Source organism: Solanum lycopersicum, chromosome 2, assembly GCF_036512215.1.
Source record: "Solanum lycopersicum chromosome 2, SLM_r2.1".
Classification (NCBI taxonomy): domain Eukaryota; kingdom Viridiplantae; phylum Streptophyta; class Magnoliopsida; order Solanales; family Solanaceae; genus Solanum; species Solanum lycopersicum.
The window spans coordinates 48,696,075-48,720,831 of NC_090801.1; the positions used below are offsets into that span (position 1 = coordinate 48,696,075).

General features: G+C 36.8%; 2 protein-coding genes across 2 annotated transcripts; one reads left to right on the plus strand and one right to left on the minus strand.

Moving 5' to 3' along the window:
* Nucleotides 1-812: 812 nt before the first annotated feature.
* LOC101253878 (amino acid transporter AVT3C) lies at nt 813-3,055 on the plus strand. Its single transcript, XM_004253195.5, has one exon. It carries the CDS (start codon nt 1,097-1,099, stop codon nt 2,360-2,362), a length of 1,266 nt encoding a protein of 421 aa, XP_004253243.2. The 5' UTR covers nt 813-1,096; the 3' UTR covers nt 2,363-3,055.
* On the minus strand, nt 2,914-24,757 carry LOC101253573 (uncharacterized calcium-binding protein C800.10c-like). The gene is made up of 13 exons (XM_010316594.4): nt 24,251-24,757; nt 20,011-21,121; nt 13,496-13,714; nt 10,157-10,383; nt 9,191-9,265; nt 6,617-6,688; nt 6,442-6,540; nt 6,248-6,316; nt 6,057-6,171; nt 5,322-5,390; nt 4,697-5,030; nt 4,412-4,532; nt 2,914-4,069 (listed from the first exon to the last, which is right to left on the minus strand). The coding sequence occupies exons 1-13, from the start codon at nt 24,395-24,397 to the stop codon at nt 3,242-3,244; spliced, it is 3,486 nt and encodes a 1,161-aa protein (XP_010314896.2). The 5' UTR covers nt 24,398-24,757; the 3' UTR covers nt 2,914-3,241.

Here is a 24,757-nt window from a genome sequence, read left to right on the forward strand (position 1 = left end):
ATGCTATGCCATTGTGGGTGTTTAAAAAATGCTTCAGCTGAGGAATCATGCTATTTACATGATTCAACTTACTCTTCTCAGGCGGACATTTATTGGATATTTAACATTGTGTTTGTGAGGACAATTATAATAAATGGTATTTCCGTCATGTATAATTTCGCCATCCCAATAAATTGAAACTTTAACTTTTGGTGTAGAAGATATTTTTTTTAGATTGAAATGAACAAATATTGAAGACTTTATGTTGTAGGTGCTATCGACATTGTATAAACGTCCTTAAATAGATTTTTCAGAATAAAATAATAAAAATACATAATGAAATATTTTTTTCCGTTTTAATGACATATCAAATTAATATAATTTATATGACAACACTGAAAAAGTTTATTCAAGACGTGAAAAATATTTTTCTTGTAAAGTGTAATAAAAAGTTCCACTTTATAAAGTGGAACAAAAAGTTTCACTTTATAAAATGGAATAAAAAGTTCCACTTTGTAAAGTGGAAGAAAAAACTCCACTTTATAAAGTGTAAGAAAAAGTTTCGTTATATATTAAAAATAAACGTTATGAAACTAACGAAAAACGTTTAAATTATAAGATATAGTGGAACTTTTTCTTCCACTAAGCTTATTTTAGTTACTTACTAAAATAGTGACTTATTTTGATTACTTTTATATTTTTGTGGCTTATTTTGGTTTCCAACTCCGCCTAAACCCAACTAACTAAAACTCTATTAGCACACAAAAAAAATTAAATCCTTTTTTTATAAAACACTTAAACCCTTGAAACAACCTCTTACAACCGACCATCTGTCCTGTTTTCATCAAAGTGATACGATTTCTTTTGGACAAGAAAAAAACTTGTACAGATTTTTCAGTTAACAAATCTGGTCTTCTGCAATTTTCTCTCTGCAGCCATTTTCTCATCGTTAAAACTCCCTCTCAACTCCACTACACACCATTTTCTAACTGTCAAACATTTTCTAACACTACCATTTCATCTGCAAATCGATTATTGAGTAGTTAAAATCAATAAAGTTTTGATCTTTTCTGTTTTTTGGCACTTAAAATTGGATTCTTGATTTTCATTTGGTTCAATGGGGTTTGGTAAAAATAGAGCAAGTTCATCTTCCCATGTTCTGCGAATCCCAAGAGAAGATACACCACTTTTAGCAAACACCCAACACCTTTCTTCATCTTCCAAAACTTTTGCTAATGTTTTTATAGCAGTAGTTGGAGCTGGAGTTCTTGGCCTTCCTTATAGTTTCAAGAAAACAGGATGGTTTATGGGTTCTTTAATGCTTTTATCAGTATCCTTTCTTACTTACTATTGTATGATGCTTCTGATCTATTCGAGGCGTAAGCTTGAATCCCATTACAAAGTGATCAAGATTTCATCTTTTGGTGATTTGGGATATGCTGTTTGTGGATCAATAGGTAGATGTACTGTTGATGCTATGATTGTTCTTTCCCAAGCTGGATTTTGCATCAGTTACTTGATTTTTATAGCCAATACTTTAGAACACTTGTTCAATTATTCAAATCCCAAAATCTTGGGTTTGTCACCTAAAAAGGTGTATATTTGGAGTTGTTTCCCATTTCAGTTGGGGTTGAATTCAATTCCTACACTCACCCATTTAGCCCCTTTGAGTATATTTGCTGATGTTGTTGATTTGGGTGCTATGGGAGTTGTTATAGTTGAGGATGTGTTGATTTTTCTCAAGAATAGACCAGTTCTTGAAGCATTTGGTGGGTTTAGTTTTTTCTTCTATGGCCTTGGTGTATCTATCTATGCTTTTGAAGGTGTTGGAATGGTTTTACCTTTAGAAGCAGAGATGAAAGACAAGGACAAATTTGGGAAAATTTTGGGTTTGTCTATGGTTTTCATTACTTTGATGTATGCTTCTTTTGGAGTATTGGGTTATTTTGCCTTTGGTGAAGATACAAAAGATATAATCACTACTAATCTTGGGAGAGGATTGTTAAGCACCGTAGTACAGATTGGACTATGCATAAATCTGTTTTTATCTTTCCCACTTATGATGAACCCTGTTTATGAAGTGATGGAAAGAAGATTTTGTGAAGGAAGATACTCTTTTTGGCCGAGATGGATTATGGTTTTGGCAGTTACTTTAGTGGGATTGATGGTGCCAAATTTTGCTGATTTCTTGTCACTAGTTGGGAGTAGTGTGTGCATTGTTCTTGGCATTGTGTTGCCTGCTCTGTTTCACTTAATTGTGTTCAACAAAGAACTAAGCTGGCATGGTTTGGCTGTTGATGCTGCACTTGTTTTAATGGGTGCAGTTCTTGCAGTCTATGGAACTTACTCTTCCATGTCGGAGACTTTTGGAGTCAAAGCATGAAGTTGGCTACTTGCTTCGCGTTACAATAATTGAATCCTTAGACATATATCGCGTACTCTCTGGCTAAGGTTGAGTTCAACTTACTCCCAAGGACATATTTACTTTTGTCATGTCATTAGGTCAGCAGAGACAAATCGTGGGTTCAATAAAACTCGTTGCATATGCAGGAAAAAATAGTTAAAATTGTGTATATATAATAAGATCAGTCTCTGTAAGTTTCTTGAACCAGTTACAAGTTTGAATGAAAGACAAGGTTGTGATAGGCAATCGACATTCTCATATAACAACATACTAAGAGTAAAATCGAATTTGAAGAGGGTAGAATGTACGCAAACCTTACCAGCTAGAAAGGTTATTTTCAAAAGACCCTCGGCTAACATAATCATATTACAACAGTCAAAAACCATTTGAATGCCAAATTATGTGAAATGAATACATGTGGTTTATTTGATCCTACTACATTCCTCAATCAACTATTATCATAATAACTGGCACTCTGGCAGTCAAGTGAGAAGAAATCACTCTCGACTAGATTATCTCTGAAATAGCAGTAAAACAAAAATGAACAAGTTTTTATACATTGAATATGGGTATGGGTGAACACAACATAAGATCTGTTCACCTGGACGTTCGAAGAATTAATGCAAGAAAGGAAAAGGTCAAAATAAACCCCCTGGCTTTAAAAAAAAAAAACTAATGAAATAATATTAGGGAGTACAACTTATCATAATGCTATCTCATGCCACACAGAAAAACTATCTAATCACAACCAATTTACTATCCCTACAACCTAAAAACCTGGCCAAAAATAGATTTAAATGGAGGGAAAAAAGAAAAGAAAAAGAGATTGCATCCGGAGTAAGGAAATCCATTACCATCTTAAAATGCTTTCCAATTATCAGAATCTCTCTTCGGTGTCTGATTCTCCGCAGATGTCTTAAAGGGATCATGAGACCCAAATGGATCAGCATCATCAAAAGATGGGAAACCATGACCATAATTTGAGTCCCTGCTGCTACGGATGGAATCAAACCTTGATAGTGACTCGCGAGCTGGAAAGGCTCCAAAATTATAATCAGAGTCTGCTGTGCTGCGGAATGAATCAAACCGAGCAAAGGAGTCACGTTGCTGGAATGAACCATTATCATACTCAGAGTCTCTGGTGCTGCGCATGGAATCAAATCTTGAAAATTCACGACTACCGAAGAGGCCGCCATCTTGCATGTTGAATGAATCATATCTGGAAAGGCTGCTCAAGTGATCTTCAGAGAATTCATTAGATCTTCGAGGTGAGTTGGTAGAGCTAAACATAGGTGTGCCTGGAACCGAGTCCGCAAAGGAAAATGGACTTCTTTTCTGGAACATATTGTCAGCAACTGGCGAGCCACCTGCGTTATAGGCCGGTGTGCTGGGAACAGAATCAAAGAAGGGACTTGGTCTAGAGAACAAGCTGTCCCCCTGTGGGAATCCAGAGTTGTTACTTGGTGTGCTTGGAACAGAATCAAAGAATGGGCTTTGCTTTGGGAACTGGTTCTCGGAGTAACTAAACCCAGTATTATTACTAGGGGTGCTAGGAACAGAATCAAAAAATGGGGCTTGCTTAGGGAGCGAGTTGCTGGAATTTGCAGATCCCGTTTTTATGGGCCTCAGGCCCCAGTCGTCATCGTCAAATAGAGAAGTTTCCTTGTGCTTCTCATCACGAGATTCCTGCAAAACCACAGAAAAGAAGCAAATATGAAGCACTCCTTCCACTGAGCCAATGAGAAACAAATTATTCCAAACATATCACAGATGAGTACACATTGCCTAGACCAAAATGCACCAGAAGATGCAGTGACCCCCCCACCACCCACCCCTCAAAAAAAAATTCAGGCAAAGGGACACTTAAGGTTATAGGTCAAAGAGCCATTAATGTTGGACTCTGACAATTCTTTTCCTATAGCATAGTAATCGAAAAAGTGAATAAATGAACATGTAAATGTATCCAATTGCCTCTTCTTCTTCCTTTTTTTTTTTTTTGGTAACTAAAATGAAGATGTATCCATTTACCTTAGCAGCAGAATTGATATTCCATGCAGCATCTGCATCAAGGTCTGTATCAAATGTACCCCAACCAGATTCATCAAAACTTTTGTCCCCAGAGAACGCAGATTCAGCTCCCCAGTGTTCACTGCACTAGTAATACAGAAGTTCAGATTTCTAGAAACTTTAACACTTGAGAGAAACTGAATTCATCAAAGAATACAATTGTATAACAGAAAATATCTTTCATTATTTAAAGGCATAACACCACTGTAGATTAACACCAAAAAAGGACGAAAACAACCACATTACCTTTGGGCAGCATGGGGAGAACCATCAAAAGTACCGTCCTTCCTATTCAGTGATTCTTCAAATTCCTTTGTTGGACTCTCAACTGCATTACTCCTGGTTGGACTATTAGTTGAACTTCTTGCTGTATGGGTAGTCTCCACATCACTCATCACTCTGGTTTTTACAGGGCTTGGCAACTTCTCTGACTTTGCATCAGTGCCAGCATCAGCAGATGATTTTCCAGTATCATGGTCATTCAAAGAAGATGCTTTCTCCCGAACCAGTGAAGATTTTGGTTTAGGAGGGGCAATGACATTTTGTACGTCAAGATTGAGCTCTTTCACAAATGTGAATTCTGCGGAGATTATTCAACAATGCAATGAGTTAAAATTTATTAAAAACTTGAAAAAAGTTAATAATAGAATTGCTCAAAGTTTAGGGAGGAGAAAAAGTTGATTCGGTCATCTACTCATCTCTGAAGACACCATGAAGGTTAAGTTTTTTTATCTAAAAATGACAGAAGTGATCAGGTGGTCTCTGGAGGAACTTTGATCGTAACAAAGTAGCTGTACTGGAAGGTGGGGCTGGATCACCTTCTTTTCAGGGAGATATCCGTCTTTTATTAAATATATATCTTACAACATACCTTCATCATCAAATTTATCCCACTCTCCATCCCAGTCTGCTGCCCCCTCTTGGATGCCAGGTTGCCAACCTTTGAAATTATTACTAATGTCAGAAACATCAAAAAAGTAAAGCAATTACAAACCAAAGAGCTCAGGTAAGAAATACAAGAGTCATCAAAATGGCATGCTATCCCCTTTTTTTCACCGACGTCCTGACCATTAGATGAACACACACATCTCTTGAACATCAGAATTAGTCCCAACTCATGACCAGATACACAAGATATAAATATAAAGGAATAGGTCGCAACTCTCATTAGAAAAATTATAATACGCATATACTCCTCTTTAGTATACGTGCCACAGATTACATCCTCATATGATCAATTGGTGCTATTTTATCTATATAACAACAAGATTAGAAAACTACAGAACTGGAACAGATGCTAATGCAGCCAGCAAGATAACTCTACTTAAGTACTACACTGAACTAAGGTGCCAAAAGAAAGGCCAACATTAACAAACATAAATGACACTTTAAAGAGAAAAAAAACAGCCCAGTAGAACAAAAAAATTGTCGGTAATAACAATGATTCATATGGGGTCAACTCAGAACCAAAAATAACAGGAAATGATAGAAATAAATATACACCAATGCTTTTGATCTGGATTTTATGATATCAAGGATAAAGTACAGACAAATAACAATAAAAGCACATATAATTGCAAAACAACAAAAATACAAGCGCCAGTACCAAATGGAAGCTCAAGCAGAGTAGTTGGTTTGGCCCGTAGCCCATAAGTCTTGCAGCGTTCATTCAAAGTTTTCACTAGCCCCTCGAGGTCGCCCTGAATCTGATTAGCGCGGTCCTACAAAAACCAGAGACTGGATTTAGATAAATTCTAGATATCTTCAGCGAATCTAATAGTGGAAAAAACATACTACCTGGATACCATCAGTTTTACCATCTTGATCCATTTTGACAATTGTTCTATACAGCTCCATTTTTTTCTCCTGCAAAGGTTTCAGCAGAACACTATCACAACAAAAGCTCTACTAGATTTGCAACATTTATTAGACGCTAGTAGAACATAAGAGTTAGTATCAATGCAGTGGGCTAGAAAGAGCCACAGTAGTACTTGAATATCCCGAAACGTGGCCTCCTCAATTGTCAATTCAGAAGCAACATCTCCAGCCTGCTTGTATTTCTCTTCATATTTTTTAGCCAGTAATTCGACCTGTAAAATTGTCAATTTTATTACACCACAAAATCAATGGACATATTAAAATTTGTTATGCTAAAATAAGTTTTACCTCTCTTTTATCAGCAGAAGTTCTTGCACTTATCTCATTTAGTCTATTATCGCATCGGCTTTTGTATAGAATCTGGTGAAAAAGACCAACACAAAATGACAGTTTTAGTGATGTGCTTCCACTTCAGATATCCATTACTGAACATGCCAGCAAGGAAACCCACCAACCAGTTACTGAACAGAAATTCACAGCTTCAGGAAGAATAACTCTAGACCAAGGCTATGAATGAATGTATGACATGATACCCTAGAGCATATAAATATACAATCACTAATTACTCAGAACTCAGTAGGCCACAGGACAAAATCTGTTAAGTCACGCCACCTGAATGACATGGAACCACATCAAGCTGTTGTATGAAATGAATGATAAAAGATCCACATGGTAAGTGAATTTCAGACTCAAAATTCAAGAATAGTTAAGGAGACAAGTAGAAATAGTGGTGTTAGAGTCCTACATCGGTGTAGGATGTGGTACTTAAATGGTCTTGATCAATCCTCATCTTATAAGTTAGCATTTGGGATTGAGTTATTCCCTAAGTCCATTTCTTATCATGGTATCAGAGTCACATTTCATCCTAAATTTGGTTTACCCTATGCTACACCCTCATGCTATTATATTGTCCACGCTCCAAATGTTCAGCTTTGCGTGTTAGGGGAGTGTTAGAGTCCCACATCAGCATGGGATGTAGTGATTTGTTCCCTTGAAGTTTTTGGCAATCCTCACCTCATGAGCTAGCATTTGGGATTGATTTAGGCCCTATGTTCATTTCTTATCAAACTGTGACCTGCACTCTTAATCCAAGATCACGCTGCATCTTATGGGTCATAATTCTATATTTGGCCAGATCTAGTCTAGTCACATTTGACCCAGCTTCTCTTGCTGTTTCCATTTTTCTTTGCAAAATTCATCTCAATCTAGCACTAGACAACTAGGAAAGGGCCCGCTCATCACCCACAACTATTTAGTATTTGAAGGTTCCTGTTGCTAGAACAGCATGCCATTATATTTCACCAGTGATAAGTTCAAAGAAAAAAAAGTAACAGATACTGCCAGTCCATCCGTCGTTTTGCTGTCCACTAGCCTGATGCTATGCTTCTGAGTTATGTGCCAAATGACTTCTTACTTGGATATTTTGTCTCTGCCTCTCCCCCTCTTTTAAGACTGCATTTTCTAAATTTTTTGTTTATTTTTCGTTTAAATGTATAATGTATTGTATTGGAACTTCATTACACTTTCCTTGGGTTCACCATGAATTAGTTCATTCATTCGCATAAAAAAGGTATGTAAAGTTATTTTCCATGCACTTTCAAATTCATTTCCTAACCTCAAATTCTGTTTCGTGTTCAATAAGTGATTCACTGATTGAGCATTGGACTCGCATATCTTAACTTGAGAAGTATGAAAGTTCTAACACAACTTTAAAATAAAGTAAATTAATAAAAATATGAGGGAGCATTACAATCACTACAGTTTCAATGCTTAGCAACACTATACACCCAGTAAACACAACCATCTCCATCTATTGGATGATATTGCTCTCCTAGCAAAAATGAGGAAAATGCAAACTCAGAACATGCAATCCCAGCTTTAAAGTACTATAAATGCTAGGCGCTTAAGCACTAAAAGGCCTCGTACCATCATAGAAGAAATGTGTAAAGTATTCCTAGTTTCCTCCATCTCAATGTTGACTATAATATACCCAGCAAAAATATGGTTAGACAGACTTATGAAATATTTTATCACATAAGTAGACCAGATCAAACCACGTATGGGATTCCGACACATGACGATCATTTCAGCCACTGAAATTTCGGTCCATTTCTCTGATTCCTTCCTTTTCCCTCTACTTCTCCCCCTCCTAACAATTCCATTTTTTTTCCTTTTTGCGCAGAACAAGTATCAAGAACCTTATTCAAAAAGCATAGTTAAATTTATCGATAAAATTATGCAAGAGCAGCAAGACCAATGCCAAAACAAGTCTATAATAATAATTGCTGCTGGTTCTGAATCAGGCATAGATGCCACTATCAATCAATATAACAAAAAATTACCTTAAAAATTTCACAAACAACTAGACTAGTAACATGTACTTGATTTTTGAAGATGATGCCATAACACAGCGAAAAAACATCTTGACATGAAAAACAGAATGGTGAAAAGCTCCAACTCTCAGATCATGTTTTATTCACGTCCTAAGAACATTGCACAAGAGAGACAAAAGATACAAGCAGTGATCTATGTTTGAGCTAAGTTTAGCGCAAACTTTACCAAGAACCCAAGCTTACATGCAAAGTCATCAAAAGATAGGAACCGAATTATTGCTAAAACAGACAAAAATTGGTTGCTATGTAGCTTCTTGTCTGTCGCTTATTTTGGTCAGTAATGAGATAACAAGTTACACAATCTGTAGTACATAAGCAGGAAATTCAACCATGGGAAAAACACCTAATCTATCCCCCAAAGCATGGAGTAGAGGGGCTAATTACTGGATTTATATTCCAGGTTCAAGAGATTGAGAGATATCTAAATAAAACAAGAGGACTTTAGGTATGTAATGATCAAAGTACTCACTATTTCCTGCATCTTTGCATGGTAGAACTGATTCTTTTCTTTGGCCTCTAAAATTTCCTTCTCCAGTTCCATGACCTGCGATTAACATTATAGCATATCAGATAGAAGGAAAAAATGTCAATTATTAATGGCTTTTACAAGTACTCACCAATAAATCAAGCTCTAACTGACAAATAAAATTGGAATCTTAAGCATCAAATAAAATCAACTACTTATAAGTCAAAAATGAAGATCATCATTAATCCTTAATAGCAGAGAAGATAATAACTGGTAAAGATTATAACCAATGTCTTCATAGCATCAAAGTAGATTTGCAATTCCACAAAGTCCATGTATCATGACCATGTGAGAAGTATCTAAAAAGTTCTGCTTATGAAATTATGATGGACCATACACCATGCCAGTAGCATATATATTTTTCACAATCTGAAGCAAGTATAAATGCTTTGCTCAGCAAAGTCACAGTGTTGCTCCACCAATAAACAATCTTTCTATTCTTAAGTTTCTAATCAGAATTACTTGATGGCCTTCCGATACATCAGATGCAAAAATAAAAGGTAAATACAAACAAATCTCGAAACAAAAGAATGGAAGACACCAGACAATCTCTTGGAAGATTTACCCAAATATGATGTTCATATGTGAATCATGTCCGCTATATATTTATTTCAAGGCAAAAACTACATCATACCACATCTGTGTACATTACAGTTATACATGTCAATAAGTAGACATTTGATACAAGATTCGACAAAATGACCACGACTCTATTACCTAGTGAAAAACATCCATCCTAAATATTGTTTCTCTCACTGGTTCTATTCATAATTCAGGCAGTATTCTTGGGAAAGAAGAGAAGAAAGTGGGTTTCAGACAAATAAAGGTGAGTATTCTTGGGAAAGAAAACATTTGAAAGAACTTTTTTTAAAACTGGTAACTGAATTTGAAAGAACATGTATAGTCGACCTTCTTTTCTGCATCAGTAGCTTCCTGGAATTTCGTGTTCAATGAATCCTGTTCCTCTGTGCTAAGTTGGTCAATCAGATGCTTCTCCAATACTGGAACTTTAGGTTTCTCTTTACTAGGCTGCACAGCTTCATCGAGTTGGGGAATGGGTACTGGACGTGGAGGCCTCCTTGGAGCACCAAAAGCAGCTTGTCGTGCACCACTTGGCCCCTGTGTTTGCTGGAAACCTGGGGAGCAAAAAATGATGAGACTAACACATCAGTGAAAAGTTGGAAGTCGCAAGTGAGATTCTTGATATAGATACTGCATAAGAAATACCGAAGGCCTTGGTGATTGACATATTAGTTAGCTCACTCTTTTGATGCCTTTTAATTGTAATATCAATTTTTCACCATGCAAAGGGAATCTGAAAATATTATTTAATGTTTACCTTCCTTCTCAAACTTAATAACATAGAGATTGATCTGAAATTCTTACCTCACTTAAAGAATATGGCCAGTTTCTATTTTAAAAAAAGTCATCTACCACATTCACCTACTGCTTTCTCTTTAGATATTCATCTACTAAGTTCTCTTTAACAAATGACAGAGCATTTCTCTAGTACAAACAAAATTGTCACCATAAACTTTTTGCTTGATTCCATCCACATGATATAGTACACTAACAGCAAACACGAATACATGTGTGCTCATAATATACTTAAATAAGTTGATATGAACAAAAAATGTAAGGAATATAAAATCTCATAATGTGCTCATCATGTGCTCAATGGAAGGTTTATATTAACAAAATGTAAAATTCAAAATCACAAAAATAATATTTCTTGCATAAGTTTAAACCACATTAGATCAAAGAAGAGAGTTTATTAGTCAAACTCCCAAAAAAAAAAAATTAGCATTCCATATCGGGTACTTGTACCTTTTAGGATCAATTTTGTTAATAAAAAATGAAAACATAGAATTATCTTGCTCCTACAAACTCTAAGACTATGGCAACTCCTAAATGCGCATTAAAATCCCTTCAAATCCTCCTTCCTTTGGTGAACTTCTATCCTTTTATCTCTAAGGGGTCGTTTGGTAGAGTGTATTAGATTATATATGCATGTATTAGGTGTGTGTATTAATAGTACCTTGTTTGGCACATTTTTCCATGCCATGTATAACTAAGGCAAGCATTAGTTATACACTCTATTGTGTATTAAGTTGTGTATTACTAATACCAAGGAATTCTAGGTATTAATAATACACAACATTTTAACACTTGCATTAGATTAAAAAAAACTACTCATTTTCTTTGTTGTCAAAGTTTCTGTTTTTATTTTAAATTTGCTTTTCCGTGTCTTTTAATTATTTGGTGTTTTATAGGCTTAATGACCTCTTAAGTATTTTTTTTTAAAAAAAATCTAATTTCAATATTATTTCATCAAATCAACTTTTCACAAAAATATTTGACACAATAGTACAACTATCTAATATTATTTTTGGGGAAAAAAAAGAAAGAAGAGTTAATGATATTTTAGCAAATCATTATTTTTTTGATGTTTTAGCAAAAACTTTATTGCAAAGGGAATGTACAAATAAATTAAAGTGTGAAGGGTATATTTATAAACATATATTTTTTAATAGAAATCATGCAAGATTTGTTATTTCTAATACATCAAACCAAACAATGTATAAGAAATAATGCTTACATAACTAATGCAAACACTACTAATGCACTCTATTTTGCATTATTCTTATACACTCTACCAAACGACCCCTAATTGTGTTAATTAATTAGCATGATTTTACGAAACTTTACCATTCCATTTCCTAACGTAATTATAGGACTTTAATATTTCATTTTATTGTAATTCGTCGTCTTCCCTTAATTAGTTAGCAGTCACTTGTACAGATACTTCTTTTCATGGGATATAAAGATATACTCCATCCGTCATTTTATGTGGCACTCTTTCCTTTTTAGTCCGTCCCAAAAAGAATGTCCCCTTACTATAATTAGAAACAATTTAACTTTAAATTCCCCTTTTACCGTTAATGAAATGTTTCTCAGCCACATAACGTAATCATATTGATGATGCAATTCCCTTTGAACAATTGATCGAATAAAAAAAAAATCTATGATTTTCTGGCTGGTTTGAACTAAGAGTACAATTATATCAGGGCAAGGTTCCTTCTCTTGAGGATGCATACACATATATTTGACTCCTATGTACAACAGGAAAAGATCTGATGAGGTATCATTTTGTATTAGGCTCCAATTGACAAGTCGGGGTTAACAGTCTCTCATGAACAACCAAAGGCAATAACTGTCGTGCTAGATTTTAATAGCACCTTCATATATATTATGCCTATGATGCACGCTCCAGTTAGAAGCTTCCCTAATACTACAGCAATTTTCTAAGAAGAGAGGTCCTCAATTCTTATTCATTCCTGAATCATGGGAACTGCAACTGCAGCATCCTGGATCATCAATTTCCACTGCTTGTTATCCATTTGTCAACCATGGTTTATCCATTTTACTAGGGGGTCATACAGATAGAGGGTGTGTATGACGGAAAATGTTCTCACGGAAAATGTTATTTTGGAAAATAAGTAATTTTCTTATTTAATATCTAGTGTTTGGTATATAAGCTAAAAATATTGTTCCAAAAACATTTGTATCTAGTTTAGACAAACACTATAGGTGTTGTAGGTAGGGGGTAGGGGGGGGGGTAAGGTGGGGGGTGGGTGGGCTGGAGTGTGCTGGAGGATGGGGAAGAGATAATTAATGTGTAATGCCATTTGTGGAACTTCTTTTCCTTAGTTCCATTAGGGAAGTCATTTTCCTCATTTTTAAAGAACTTATTTTCCAAAAGAAAATGTTTCCAAACATGAGAAAATTGAAAACATTTTTTATCCGTGTTTTCATAATCACTTATCCAAATTCCACTCATTTTTAATTGGGCAAGTTGGACAGGATACTTGCATTTTTTATCCATTTTCCCAGCACTAGATGAGGCCTAAAACTAATGGTAGAGAAAAAAGATAAATATAACTACACTGCCACAAAACTGAGAACAAACTCCCCATTCAATCAGGAATTTTAGCCCCAAACTAGTTTCTCTCCTAGTAATAATGATAAAGATCACAGTATATTTACTCATATTAGTTATTCAAATTTTAGTAAATTAATAATAATCTAAACCAAAATGAATATATCATCTGTAACTATATATAAAGTGAGAAGGCCAAAGTAATATGTTAGTTAATGAATAAATCTTGCATATGCATGTGTACATGACTGGCTCACAAGCCATGTCCAAGGCATGTACGTGCTTAGTATAAAAAGGGTGAAACATACCTGGTGACTCTCTCCAAGTTGTCGCACCATGAGATCCTGTAGGCTGGCCAGAAGCAGGCACCGGTGACTCGTCAAAGATAAGATTAGCTGGAAGGACTGAAGGGAGAGAGCGACCTTCCCTGTGTCGCTCCATCAGGTAGAGTGCAATGCAGAATTCCCTCAAAGAAAGCATGCTGTCATTATCTTGATCTGATAAATCCCACACCTGTTTTAAGACCTCTGGGAAACCAAAAACAAACTGCATTAATGTCTCATAGGTCCAAATAAATACCAGCTTGACTTTAAGATAGAAAACAAGATAATCTAAGATAATTATAGGGAAGATTCTCAAAAGAGTAAGAGATATGCTATCACACTCTTAAGTCAGTTGTACAAACAATGTCTCAAAGCACCAAGTGACCAAGAGCTTAGCATTATGCCAAAGCAGATACGATGCTTCAGATCAATTGTAGCCACAATTCTCAGAGAAGTGAGAATGATATTCTCTACCACTAACTCTATTCTCTTTCTTTATCGATACTGTATGCTCTATGACTACTATTAACCATCATTGTCAGTATTTGTTACAAAAGCTACAAGCTGTTGAATGAAAACTGTTGTCTTTAGAAGCCTAAAGTCATAACTCTAACTATGAAACGTCTCTGTTCAAAGAAGAAATGTGGTTGGTGAATTCCATAATGTGCCCGTTTATACTCTCTGGACAGCTATCTTATTATCATAAATTATATTTCATACGTGTTTTTTATGGTAATAGAAGTAATTACGGTAGTTGCAGTAAGTTTCAGATTGTTAGTCACTTGAATTGCATACAAGGTCCGAATCTGTAGTAACTTAAGATCAAGGTTCTTTATCAAGGTTGTTATCCTCAAGCCCCACATTTATTCGCAATTCATTTCCAGCTTATTTTCAAATCGCCCACGGTAAGGTGCTCAACCGTGTGAATTACGCCAGGTTGTCTATAAATAAACCAGTGATAAGTCAACAACTTGTAGTTGCTTCAAACTTATAACAAGTAACTATGCAGTGTCTACAGAACCAACTCTATATACAAAGTAAAACAATTGTTTTCTTTTGTTCTAGAAAAATATGATTAGGAACTCTTCCCCGTGTCCAATATGTAAAATCTGATCAGAGTACTACTATTATGATCTTAAAATTCTTTATAGCAAGCCAACTTCTTGCAAAACCAATTTGCAGATGACAACAGACTCAATCCCCCAGAGAAGACATGTCCTATAAGAGGACATTACATTTACCACAGTAGAATGTCTTTTTACTACAATCTTTAAACATAATGGGGAATCTGTATTATAATAGTACATTATATATATGCATTCTAGACAAAGGCATGCATGATTCTCCACAAATAACATCAAAAAACATCCATGCTACCTCAAATGCCATAGGTGATTCTCTTGTATACACAAAAGTGCTTTCAACCCCTTAAAAAGTGTTCGTAACACTCTTCAAGTACATAAACTTTTTTTCTATACGAATTATTCAAGTACATTATTTCAACTAATAAAGTATTAAGTATACATAATTTTGATCTCATCACAAGTAAAATAGTGAGTAATCCTCTTCATTATGATTTATGAGTATCAAGATTTGTTGAGATCCAGTTGTGTGAAGTGTTGATCATTGGTTGTAAAAAGTCTCCCGTATATTTGAATATCGCCATTCATAGAGTGTAACTATGATCAACTAAATATCCTACTTTGCATCAGGTTGGCTGCCTAAATCACACCGCTTAGGGGTATATCTCTTCCTCGTATCCTGCATGAATTGCGATGCTTAGCGCACGGGGTTGCCCCTTTTTTTAGATAGTGATATTTTTCGGCATAAGATCACTTCTAATAGAAGTAAGTTGCCAGTGTTAGAATTTTTGAATTCGAATACTGAAAGCTAGGGGATGTCCAATATTTTTTATAACAAAAATAAAGAATTACGATTAACTGACAACATAGTTGGTTTAAGTTATTCAATAAGATAATAAAAAGTTCACAGGAAGTGTCCAGTACTTTAGGAGATAACTGATATATATATATATATATAGAGAGAGAGAGAGAGACTCACACACACACATATATAGATATATATCATCTTCTCTTATTTTCTCACATACTAATACCTCTACGATTTTGGCAGACTTAAGTGACTTGCACGAACAAGCGAGGCAACCATGTGTTGTGGCCCCCGCCAAAGGTTTCTCTGTTTTACATTTTATTTCTCCTTTCAGTGACCGTTCTAGTGGCACCAATCTCACATTCAATGGTCAACCAAGTGACAAGAAGCCTAATTGCATTAAACGTTGATACTGCAATGCGGGATCTATGGAACAGCCTCTCTGCCTTCCAAGGTAGGGGTAAGGTCTACGTACACTCTACCCTCCCCAAACCCCACTCATGGGATTACACTGGGTATGTTGTTGTTGTTGAGACTGCAACATGCCTATTTTTGGTGTTGTCCAACACATTCACAAAATGAGTGCCGTAGAGATGTGGATGTTAAAATGGATGTACGATCATGCAAGATTAGATGAGATTAAAAGTACATTTCTAGAAGGTGCAAGTAGTATACATTCAGGACAAAAAGAGAGAAGGTCACTTGAGATGGTTTGGTCATATCATGCACCGACCTTCAGATAGACCGGTTGGTAGGTGTGAAATTATGGTAAATGAAGATGTTAAAAGGAGGATAAGTTAGACCTAAAGTCACATGAAAGAAAGTGTCTCCCAGAACCTACATTTTCTAAGAATCCAAGCAGACTATTGGAAGTGTTTACAAAATTATAGCGAAGGTTTTGCCAGAAAGATAGAAGAAGTTATGGAGAAGCTAGTGTCATATAACCAGAACGCCTTTATTAAAGGAAGACAAATCACAGATGCATCTCTATTGCAAATAAAGTACTAGACTGGCAGTTAAAACAAGGGGGTACTGGTATATTATGCATATTGGATGTAGAGAAAGCTTTTGACCAATTGAACTAGTCCTATCTCATTTCCATACACAGACAAATGGAACTTGGTCATAGATGGATTAAATGGATCAAGTTCAATATTTCAACTGTGAAATATACCATTCTCATCAATAGAAGTCCAATTGATTTTTCCTCACCTCAAAGAAGATTAAGGCAGAAAGATCCACTCTCCTTTGCTCTTTATTTTAGCAATGGACGGGAGCAGAATGCCAGACAAGGCCAAGCATATCCAATGGATAAGTGGTTTTGATGTGGGAAGAGTTAATCCAGTGAACATCTCTCAACTGCTTTATGCAATTGACACTCTGATTTTCTGTGGGGCAGACAGGAATCAAGTACTCTTTTTGAATCTAGCTCTGTTTATTTTGAAGCTCTATCAGGTCTTCACATTAACATGTTCAAAAGTGTTATGTATCCTATTAATGCGGTGAACAATATGGAGGAACTAAAGAGATCCTAGGCTGTAGTATTGGATCTTTCCACCACCTACCAAGGCCTCCCACTTGAGGATAAACTTAAATCATCATCCACATGGAGTGGAGTGTTAGAAGAGTTTGAGAAGAAGCTTGCATCCTGGCAAATGCAATATCTCTCAATGGATAGTAAATTAACCTTAATAATCAGTGTGCTTGGCAGCATTCCAACCAACTCCATGTCAGTATTTCCCCTGTCAAGCAAGACTTTGGAGAAACTGGATCAAATCAAGAGGAACTTCTTGCACTGAGCACAAATTCCATTTAGTCAAATGAGATAATATGATACTGCCAAAGTACACCAAGGTGGCTGGGCATCAAGCATCAGGCCAAGCACAATAGATATCTTCTAACGAAATGGTTGTGGAGATATACACAACAGGACCAAAGTCTTTGGAAGGAAGTGGTTAGGGAAAAGCACGAAGGCCAGACACTGGAGTACTAAACAAGCAATTTGCCCACGTGGAGTAGTAGTTTCAAAGTGCATAAGCAGGCTTTGGATAAATTCTCACGGAATCATCATCTCATTGTTGGAAATGGTCAGCATATCAAGTTTTGGAAGGACAGATGGCTCGGAAACACCACTCAAAAAGGGTGATTTCCCTGCTTTGTTTCAAATAGCTTGGGAGTCAGATGCAACAGTGCAACATATGTAGAAATGGAAATTAGTTTATCTAACTTACAGAAGGAACTTGCAAGATTGGGAAATAGAGGATTTTCTCGAACTCTTACAACCTCTCAATGGGTTCATAGGAAATGACATTGCACCAGACCAGTTTAGGTGGGGCACTGATGGACGAAAGTACAGATTGAAGGCAGCCTACTAGATTGTAATGGACCTGAATGTTATCACTGCACCTGGCCTTGGAAGCTAATCTGGAAGGTCAAACTTCCACCCAAATTTTTTTGTTTTAGCTGGACAGCAATGCATGAAGCCTGTCTAACACAGGACGTCTTTGCCAGATGTGTAACAGAGAAGCAAAAACTCATAGCCATCTGTTTCTGCAGTGCCCTGGCTGCCACAGACATATGTACATGTTCCTCACCCTTTTTGAGCTAAGATGGGTAATGCCAAACAGTATCAGGAAAGTTTTTGAATGCTATAGCCACTAGAAAATTGACAGCACCATCAAAAAGATTTGAAAGAAGATACAGCTTCCATCTTATGGACCATCTGAATGGAAGATGTAGAAGATGTTTTGGAAGGACAGATGCTTACCCTTTTCCCCATCACAGCAGGGGTAGTGCAATCATGAGAAGCTTCTTTTGGCAAGGAAATAATAACAAGAAAGGTTATCACTTAGTCAAGTGGAAAGAACTAATTTCAAACAAGAAACAGGGGGGCCTTGGTATCAAAAATCTGAAGAACCAAAGTAAAGCTTTGAAATTGAAGTGGTTATGGAGATATGCCCATGAGACACACTCTCTATTGAAAAAGGTGATTACAGCAAAGTATGGAGAATTGGATGGGTGGATGACTGAAGAAGCAAACAGTCCTTATGGTGTCACTGTTTAGAGATCTATCAGAAACTGGTGGACTATTTTACGTATCCACACTACCATTAGTGTAGGTGATGGTAACAAAACCATCTTCTGGAAAGATAGGTGGTTAGGTAATTGGAGTCTTGCAGAGAAGTCACCTGATCCGTTTGATTTAGCTATCCATCAGGACAGAACAATAGCTGACATGTGGGCGTTCCAAGGCTGGGACTTAAATTTTAGAAGAAACTTGAATGATTGGGAAATTCCTAAAGTGATCGAGTTCTTCAAAATCCTTGAAGCTTTTCAAGGTCTGAAGAATAGGGTGGACAGACTATGGTGGAATGGGCACAACAAAGGGGTATACAAAGTAAGTTCAGGGTACAAACTTCTCAACTCTACAGTGGCACAGAACTCCATATGGCCATGGAAACAAATTTGGAGAACCAAAGCACCTTTGGAGGTGGCATGTTTCTCATGGATGCTAGCAAAAGAAGCTGTCTTGACACATGAAAACCTAAGAAAGAGGAACATTATCTTAGTCACACACTGTTGTTTATGTGGTGAGGCAGCTGAGACAGTGGTTCATTTGTTTTTGCATTGTAGAATCACTGACCAACTATGGAATATTTTCATTACTCAGAGGCATACAATGGACAATGCCTAGCAAGATTGTTGACACTCTATCTAGGTGGGAAGAAGCTGGGAAGGGAGCAAAAAACAGGAGCTTCTAGAGAACCATACCATCTTGTATATGGTGGACCATCTGGAAGGAGAGAAATGCTAGGTGTTTCGAAGACAGGAGCAGAACAGTACAGAAAATCAAAACAGATTGTATTTTGCTTTTGTGTTTTTGGTGTACAAGGAACTCCCCTGTAGATGCAGAAAATATCCTAGATGTGTTAGACTCATGCTAGGATTGGGAGTCCTTTGATATATTGATATACTTTGACTTGTTGTAAAGGGGTTTAGCACTACCTAAGTGCTGAGTTATAACACAAATGTTACTTATTCAAAAAATATATATATGTTTTGATGGCCTCTCAGCTAGACAATGTATGCTCAAAGCTAAAAGTCTTTTGTATTTTATATAGTTTGGCTTTTTGTCCCCAATGGATTCCCCTAATAGATTTTTAGATTTTGCTAGCGTACTAGAGATAACATACTAAGTGCTCACTCTTTTGTAACCACTTTGCATCTTCTTGATGCCATGAATGGAATCAATAACTTCATCTAAACAAGCAAACTCAAGTTAATTTCCATAACCTTGACTTTGAGAGATGTGTTAGAAGTATAGTGTTACTGTAAGAAATATAAAATAGATAAACAAACATTTTTTTTAAAAAGAATACTCAAAGAGTTAAGTTAATAACTAGTGTATTCTTTCAGCTTAAACATTTTTTGAGTAATATTTTTGACACCTAATAAGTGTATCTTGTATTCATTTAAGCTGGCATTTTGAATTCAAGAAACAAGTTCAAGATGTGTATAGCAAGCCTAAGTGCTTACTCTTAGTAACAAGAAGGTGCTAACAGAAGGTACATGGAATCTCAAAGCTAAATCAGAAACAGAAAAAATCGCACCTCGGGGCAGCTTCCAACTTAGAAACAAGCTCCGTGCCTCTGCGCCAGTAATTTTTCCATCCCTATCTGTGTCCACTGCCATAAATACTTTGCTATACTTCTGATAATCAGACTGTGTAATCCTTGGCCACGGAAGCTGAGGTTGACCAGGAAGAGAATTTCTACCTGCACTAGGATTTCCAGCAGAACTCTGCACTGGGACCTGTTGGTTCGGCCTCACAGTCAAATGAGCTTGCTGATGCTGGTGTACCAGCTGCTGAGGAAGTGTAGTCTGCAAATTAACTGAGTTAGCCTTCACAGTAGGTTGGGCACCTGTAGATGCTCGGTCTGTGGCTGATGAAACTGCTAAGCTGCTAGCTGAAGATATAGTTGGTGTGGAGCTTTGATTTGGTTGAACTGAGGCAACTGAAAAAACATCTCCAAAGAGTGAATCGGATGGAAATCCATTTCCTGCGACTGAAACAGCTTTAGGCATCTTGGCTTCAAGCAGGTTGCCATGCGACAAAGTTGCATTATTTGATTTTGATAGATTTGGTTGCACTGATGACATGGTTGCTTGTTGTGTTTGTTGTGCAGAAGGTGTTGATACAGCCAGACCAAATGCATCCTGACTTCTAGAACTGCCACTTGAATTAGGAGCTTGGGAATTGGCACCTGCTTGTGAGCGACCATTCTGACCAGCAAACAAATCAGTGGAACTGGGAGGGCGAGAAGCTGCAATAGTACTTCCAACTAGCATTCCTTGTCCGGAAACATTTGGTTGAGATTGGAAACCAGGGCTAGGATTTGAGGGCCTAGGAGGCCCCACATAACTTTGCTGAGCTGGTAAGCCTTGTGGACCCCTAACGCCGAAAGTTTGAGTTGCTGTTGGAGTAGCACCACCAACTGGAGGAACTGTAGAACCAACCTTATTAGTTGGTTGAGGACCTGGTATGACTGCAAGGTTTATTTGGGGAGCAGGAATTTTGGCTGAAGCTGGAGTGAATAGTGCAGCCTTCACTATTTCTGGAGTCAACTCTCGTTTTTGTGCTACCGTAACAAGCTTGAGAGCATTGTAAAATTCTTGGCGACTAAGGTAGCCAGTACGACTTTGATCAGCATATGTCCAAATCTACATAATGGAAAAGAAATGTGAATTTTAGTATTAACTATTAAGAAAATAATAGGAGATCAATAGCTCCAGTTATCTAACAGAAGTCACGGAGACTACATAAACTACTTCTTCCCCATCTTGACTGTGTTGAACTTCATATCTATACCTGACTTTTGGCAAGCAGCATATTTATTATAAAGCTAATTAATACATCACCTGCTGGAATATAAAGGCATGGTTCATCAAGCACAGGCTGAACCATAAAACTATTTTCTTCTCTTTTTCCTCTTCATCAAAAAGTAGCTCCAATATATTTTACTAACTAGTTCCTGGGTTCAATACATCAGCGATCTCCTTTCCTATTTGTGCTTGTTATGGAGTATCTCACTAAACATATGAAGACTGTACAAAGTCAAGTAGGATTCCAGTTTCATCCCAAATGAAAAAAAAAATTGTGCAGCTTAGTTTTGCCGATGATTTACTACTTTTCTGTATGGGTGATAAAGACTCTATAATGCAATTATTTGCCTGCTTCCAGGAGTTCTCCAAATAATCAAAATTGATAGCTAATATGAACAAAATCTTCATATATTTTGGTGGAGTACCTGGTGATATACAGGTTCAGATATAGGCTGAACTTAATTTACTTAAAGGAGAGCTACCTTTCAGATATCTTGGGGTAACTCTCAGTACTAAGACCCTCTGTTGTCCAATGTAAACCTCTCATTGATAAAATGCCAGGAAGGATCACTAATTGGTCCTCTAGATTCTTATAATACACTGGAAGGACTCAACTCATCAAGAGTGTCTTACTTGCTATACAAATCTATTGGTCTCAAATTTTGCCCTTCCCAAAAAGATTATATAAGTGATAGAGTCCTTAAGTAGAAGATTTTTGTGGACCGGCAGTGTTGATGTCTCAAAAAAAAACTTTGATTGCTTGGGATATATCGTGTTATCCTAAATTAGCAGGGGGTTTGGATTTCCTAGATGTTTATACATGGAATAAGCTGCATTGTGCAATCTTTTATGGGCTGTTTGCCAGAAAAAAGATAAAATCTGGGTAGTATGGATTCACACGTACTATGGGCAACAGTGCAATAAATGGGGACGCAGCCTAAACAAGCCTCTTGGATGGTGCAAAGGATCTAAAAGGCACAAGTATACTTCACAGAGGCTGGCATACAAGAAGATGAAGTATTGAGCATGAGGTCTTATTCTATTAGTTCAACATACAAGAAAATGAGAGGAGAATCAAATAATGTGGACTGGAGGAAGCTCGTATGGTCTAATTATGGAGCTCCAAAGAGGAAATATATCTTGTTTTGGCTCTGGAAGACTACTTACCAAAGCCGGGCTAGTAAATTGGGGAAGTGTTGAATCTAATACTTGTCCATTGATTGATCAAGCTGCTGTGGGAAATATTGATCATCTGTTTCTGTGTGCCCTTACGAATCTGCTATTTGGATGAAAATCTTGGTGTGGCAGGGCATCAGGAAACACGGTATGAAATGGCAGGAGGAGGTGAACTGGGCAATAGCACACATGAGAGGTAACAATATCAATGCTCAAATATATCATATGACTCTTGTTGGGAATGTATACCATGGGTGGCAGGAGAGGAGTTGTTGAGTGTTCCAAGGACAAACATGGAATGCAAAAGAGATTATCAGGAAAATCATTCAGGATGTTCATGGGCGAGGATCCTTGTATCTGCAACTAGAAAAACGACTAGAGTAGTTGAATATGTATCCCTGAGTAAAGGCATACCATATAGGGATTTAGACGTTTAAGTGTTGCAGCTGATCGTCCAAGGCTGCTATTTTTTATGATCTGTAACTCTTACTTGGTAAATAGAATGTTTACTTGCCAAAAAAAATACTCAAACTTGATCCAAAAAATTTGCGCATTTGTTTCCTTCCAAATGGTCCACCAAATTTACGCACATTTATAACTCTAATTTTAGATATTTGAATTATCTTTAATCGAATCCAGCTCCGTATCCTTACCTGGATTCATACCCCCGAATTTTAAAATTTAGATCATGAAGGATCCGACCTCCAAATGTGCACCGATATCGGAGAACCGCACCTGAGACTGAGCAACTTAGGGCATATGGTTGTGTCAGTTCATGTAAACATTTTCATCTCACCACTTCAGGAAACTTTTCAGTATCTATTACCCCACATTCATAATGTTTTAATTCTGAAGCTCCTGAAAACTGGGGTTCAGTATAATAACTGCCAACTTACTTATTTCTAAACAACCATGTATTCCATAACGGGACATCCCAACCCACCCCATAATACATATACTATAATAGTGCAACAAAATTTGCAGCTAAAATGATCTTAAAAAGTAACAGCTAGCATTGCAACGACAAAACGAAGCATCCAACATCATGTATGGGGAACCAACATCTGAAGCACAAATCTCAAAAGATTGAATCCGGTTGTTCAATTCCTGTATAGGTGTTCGTGATGATGATCATTGCCAACAACGACCATAGAACCAAAACTTGCAGTTACTGGAACAACCGGGAAGGAGAAACACATGGTAAAGAGAGAAATGGACAGCAAATAGGCTCCTCTCTGAAAGATAGAGAGGAAAACTAGATTCATGGGCAATCTGCTACTGGTTAAGATTGAATCCATCACTTGGTTTAAGTGAAGACAGTATTAAACAGACTATGGATGATTTCTAAGTTCCCTTACAAAAATTTCAACTGAGACTGAATTGTGCCCGAACATAGCGGAATTGGCATAGAAAATTCATACAGCTGACACCACTAGTTTGGGATTGAAGTTTAGAACATCAACTGATACTCAATATTCCAAATCTTCATAGTTCCTACTAAGCCCACGTAACTCAAATTCCTAATCCAACCAATACACCTAATGGACTACAAAAAAAATAGAGCAAGAAAAATGAATTGATGTACATTGCAATCACATGAACTTCATGCTACATCGATATGTAAACAGTACAAAAATTAAGCGAATATTGAAACAGGACCAGTTTTGTAGAAAAATGAAAACTTAGTAGCATGACGAAAAGCAAATGGATACTATTTCTTCTCATTGGCGCTAAGGAATAACCTGCAGGTAATAGAGAGGGAAAAAGAAAGAAATGCAGAAATCAAATAACCTGAGCGAGGACTGGTTGGGGCAAATTTGAGCCTTTGAGAAATGCAACGGCCTCAGGGCCACTGATCCGACCATCCTGATCCAAATCAGCTCGCCGAAAATAGGCGTCAAATTGATCCATATTCGGACTCTGATTCTGTGCAGCCATTAGTCAATTGAGATATCTTCCCCCGATTGATTGCGGTTCTGAATTAGATCTGTGGGTAAAGCAATCGTTATCGAATCATTTATAGCAAAGTTTGATCTAAAAACTCAAAGGGTTTTAGAATGTCAGCCGACGGCGACTTGCCGGTGCCGGAGGCTAGAGAGAATGAATGGGGTAAAGTGAAAAAACAGAGTGCATTCGCCGTGGTAGTTTTATGTGTTGTGATCAAAGCATGGTTTTCATTTCAATGAATGTTGTTCTTCATCAATTAAATTATTGCTCAAATTTATTCATTTTTCTCCTTTTTGCCATAAATGTTTCATTTTTTTTCTCAAATTATTATTTATTTTCTCCTTCCGAAGC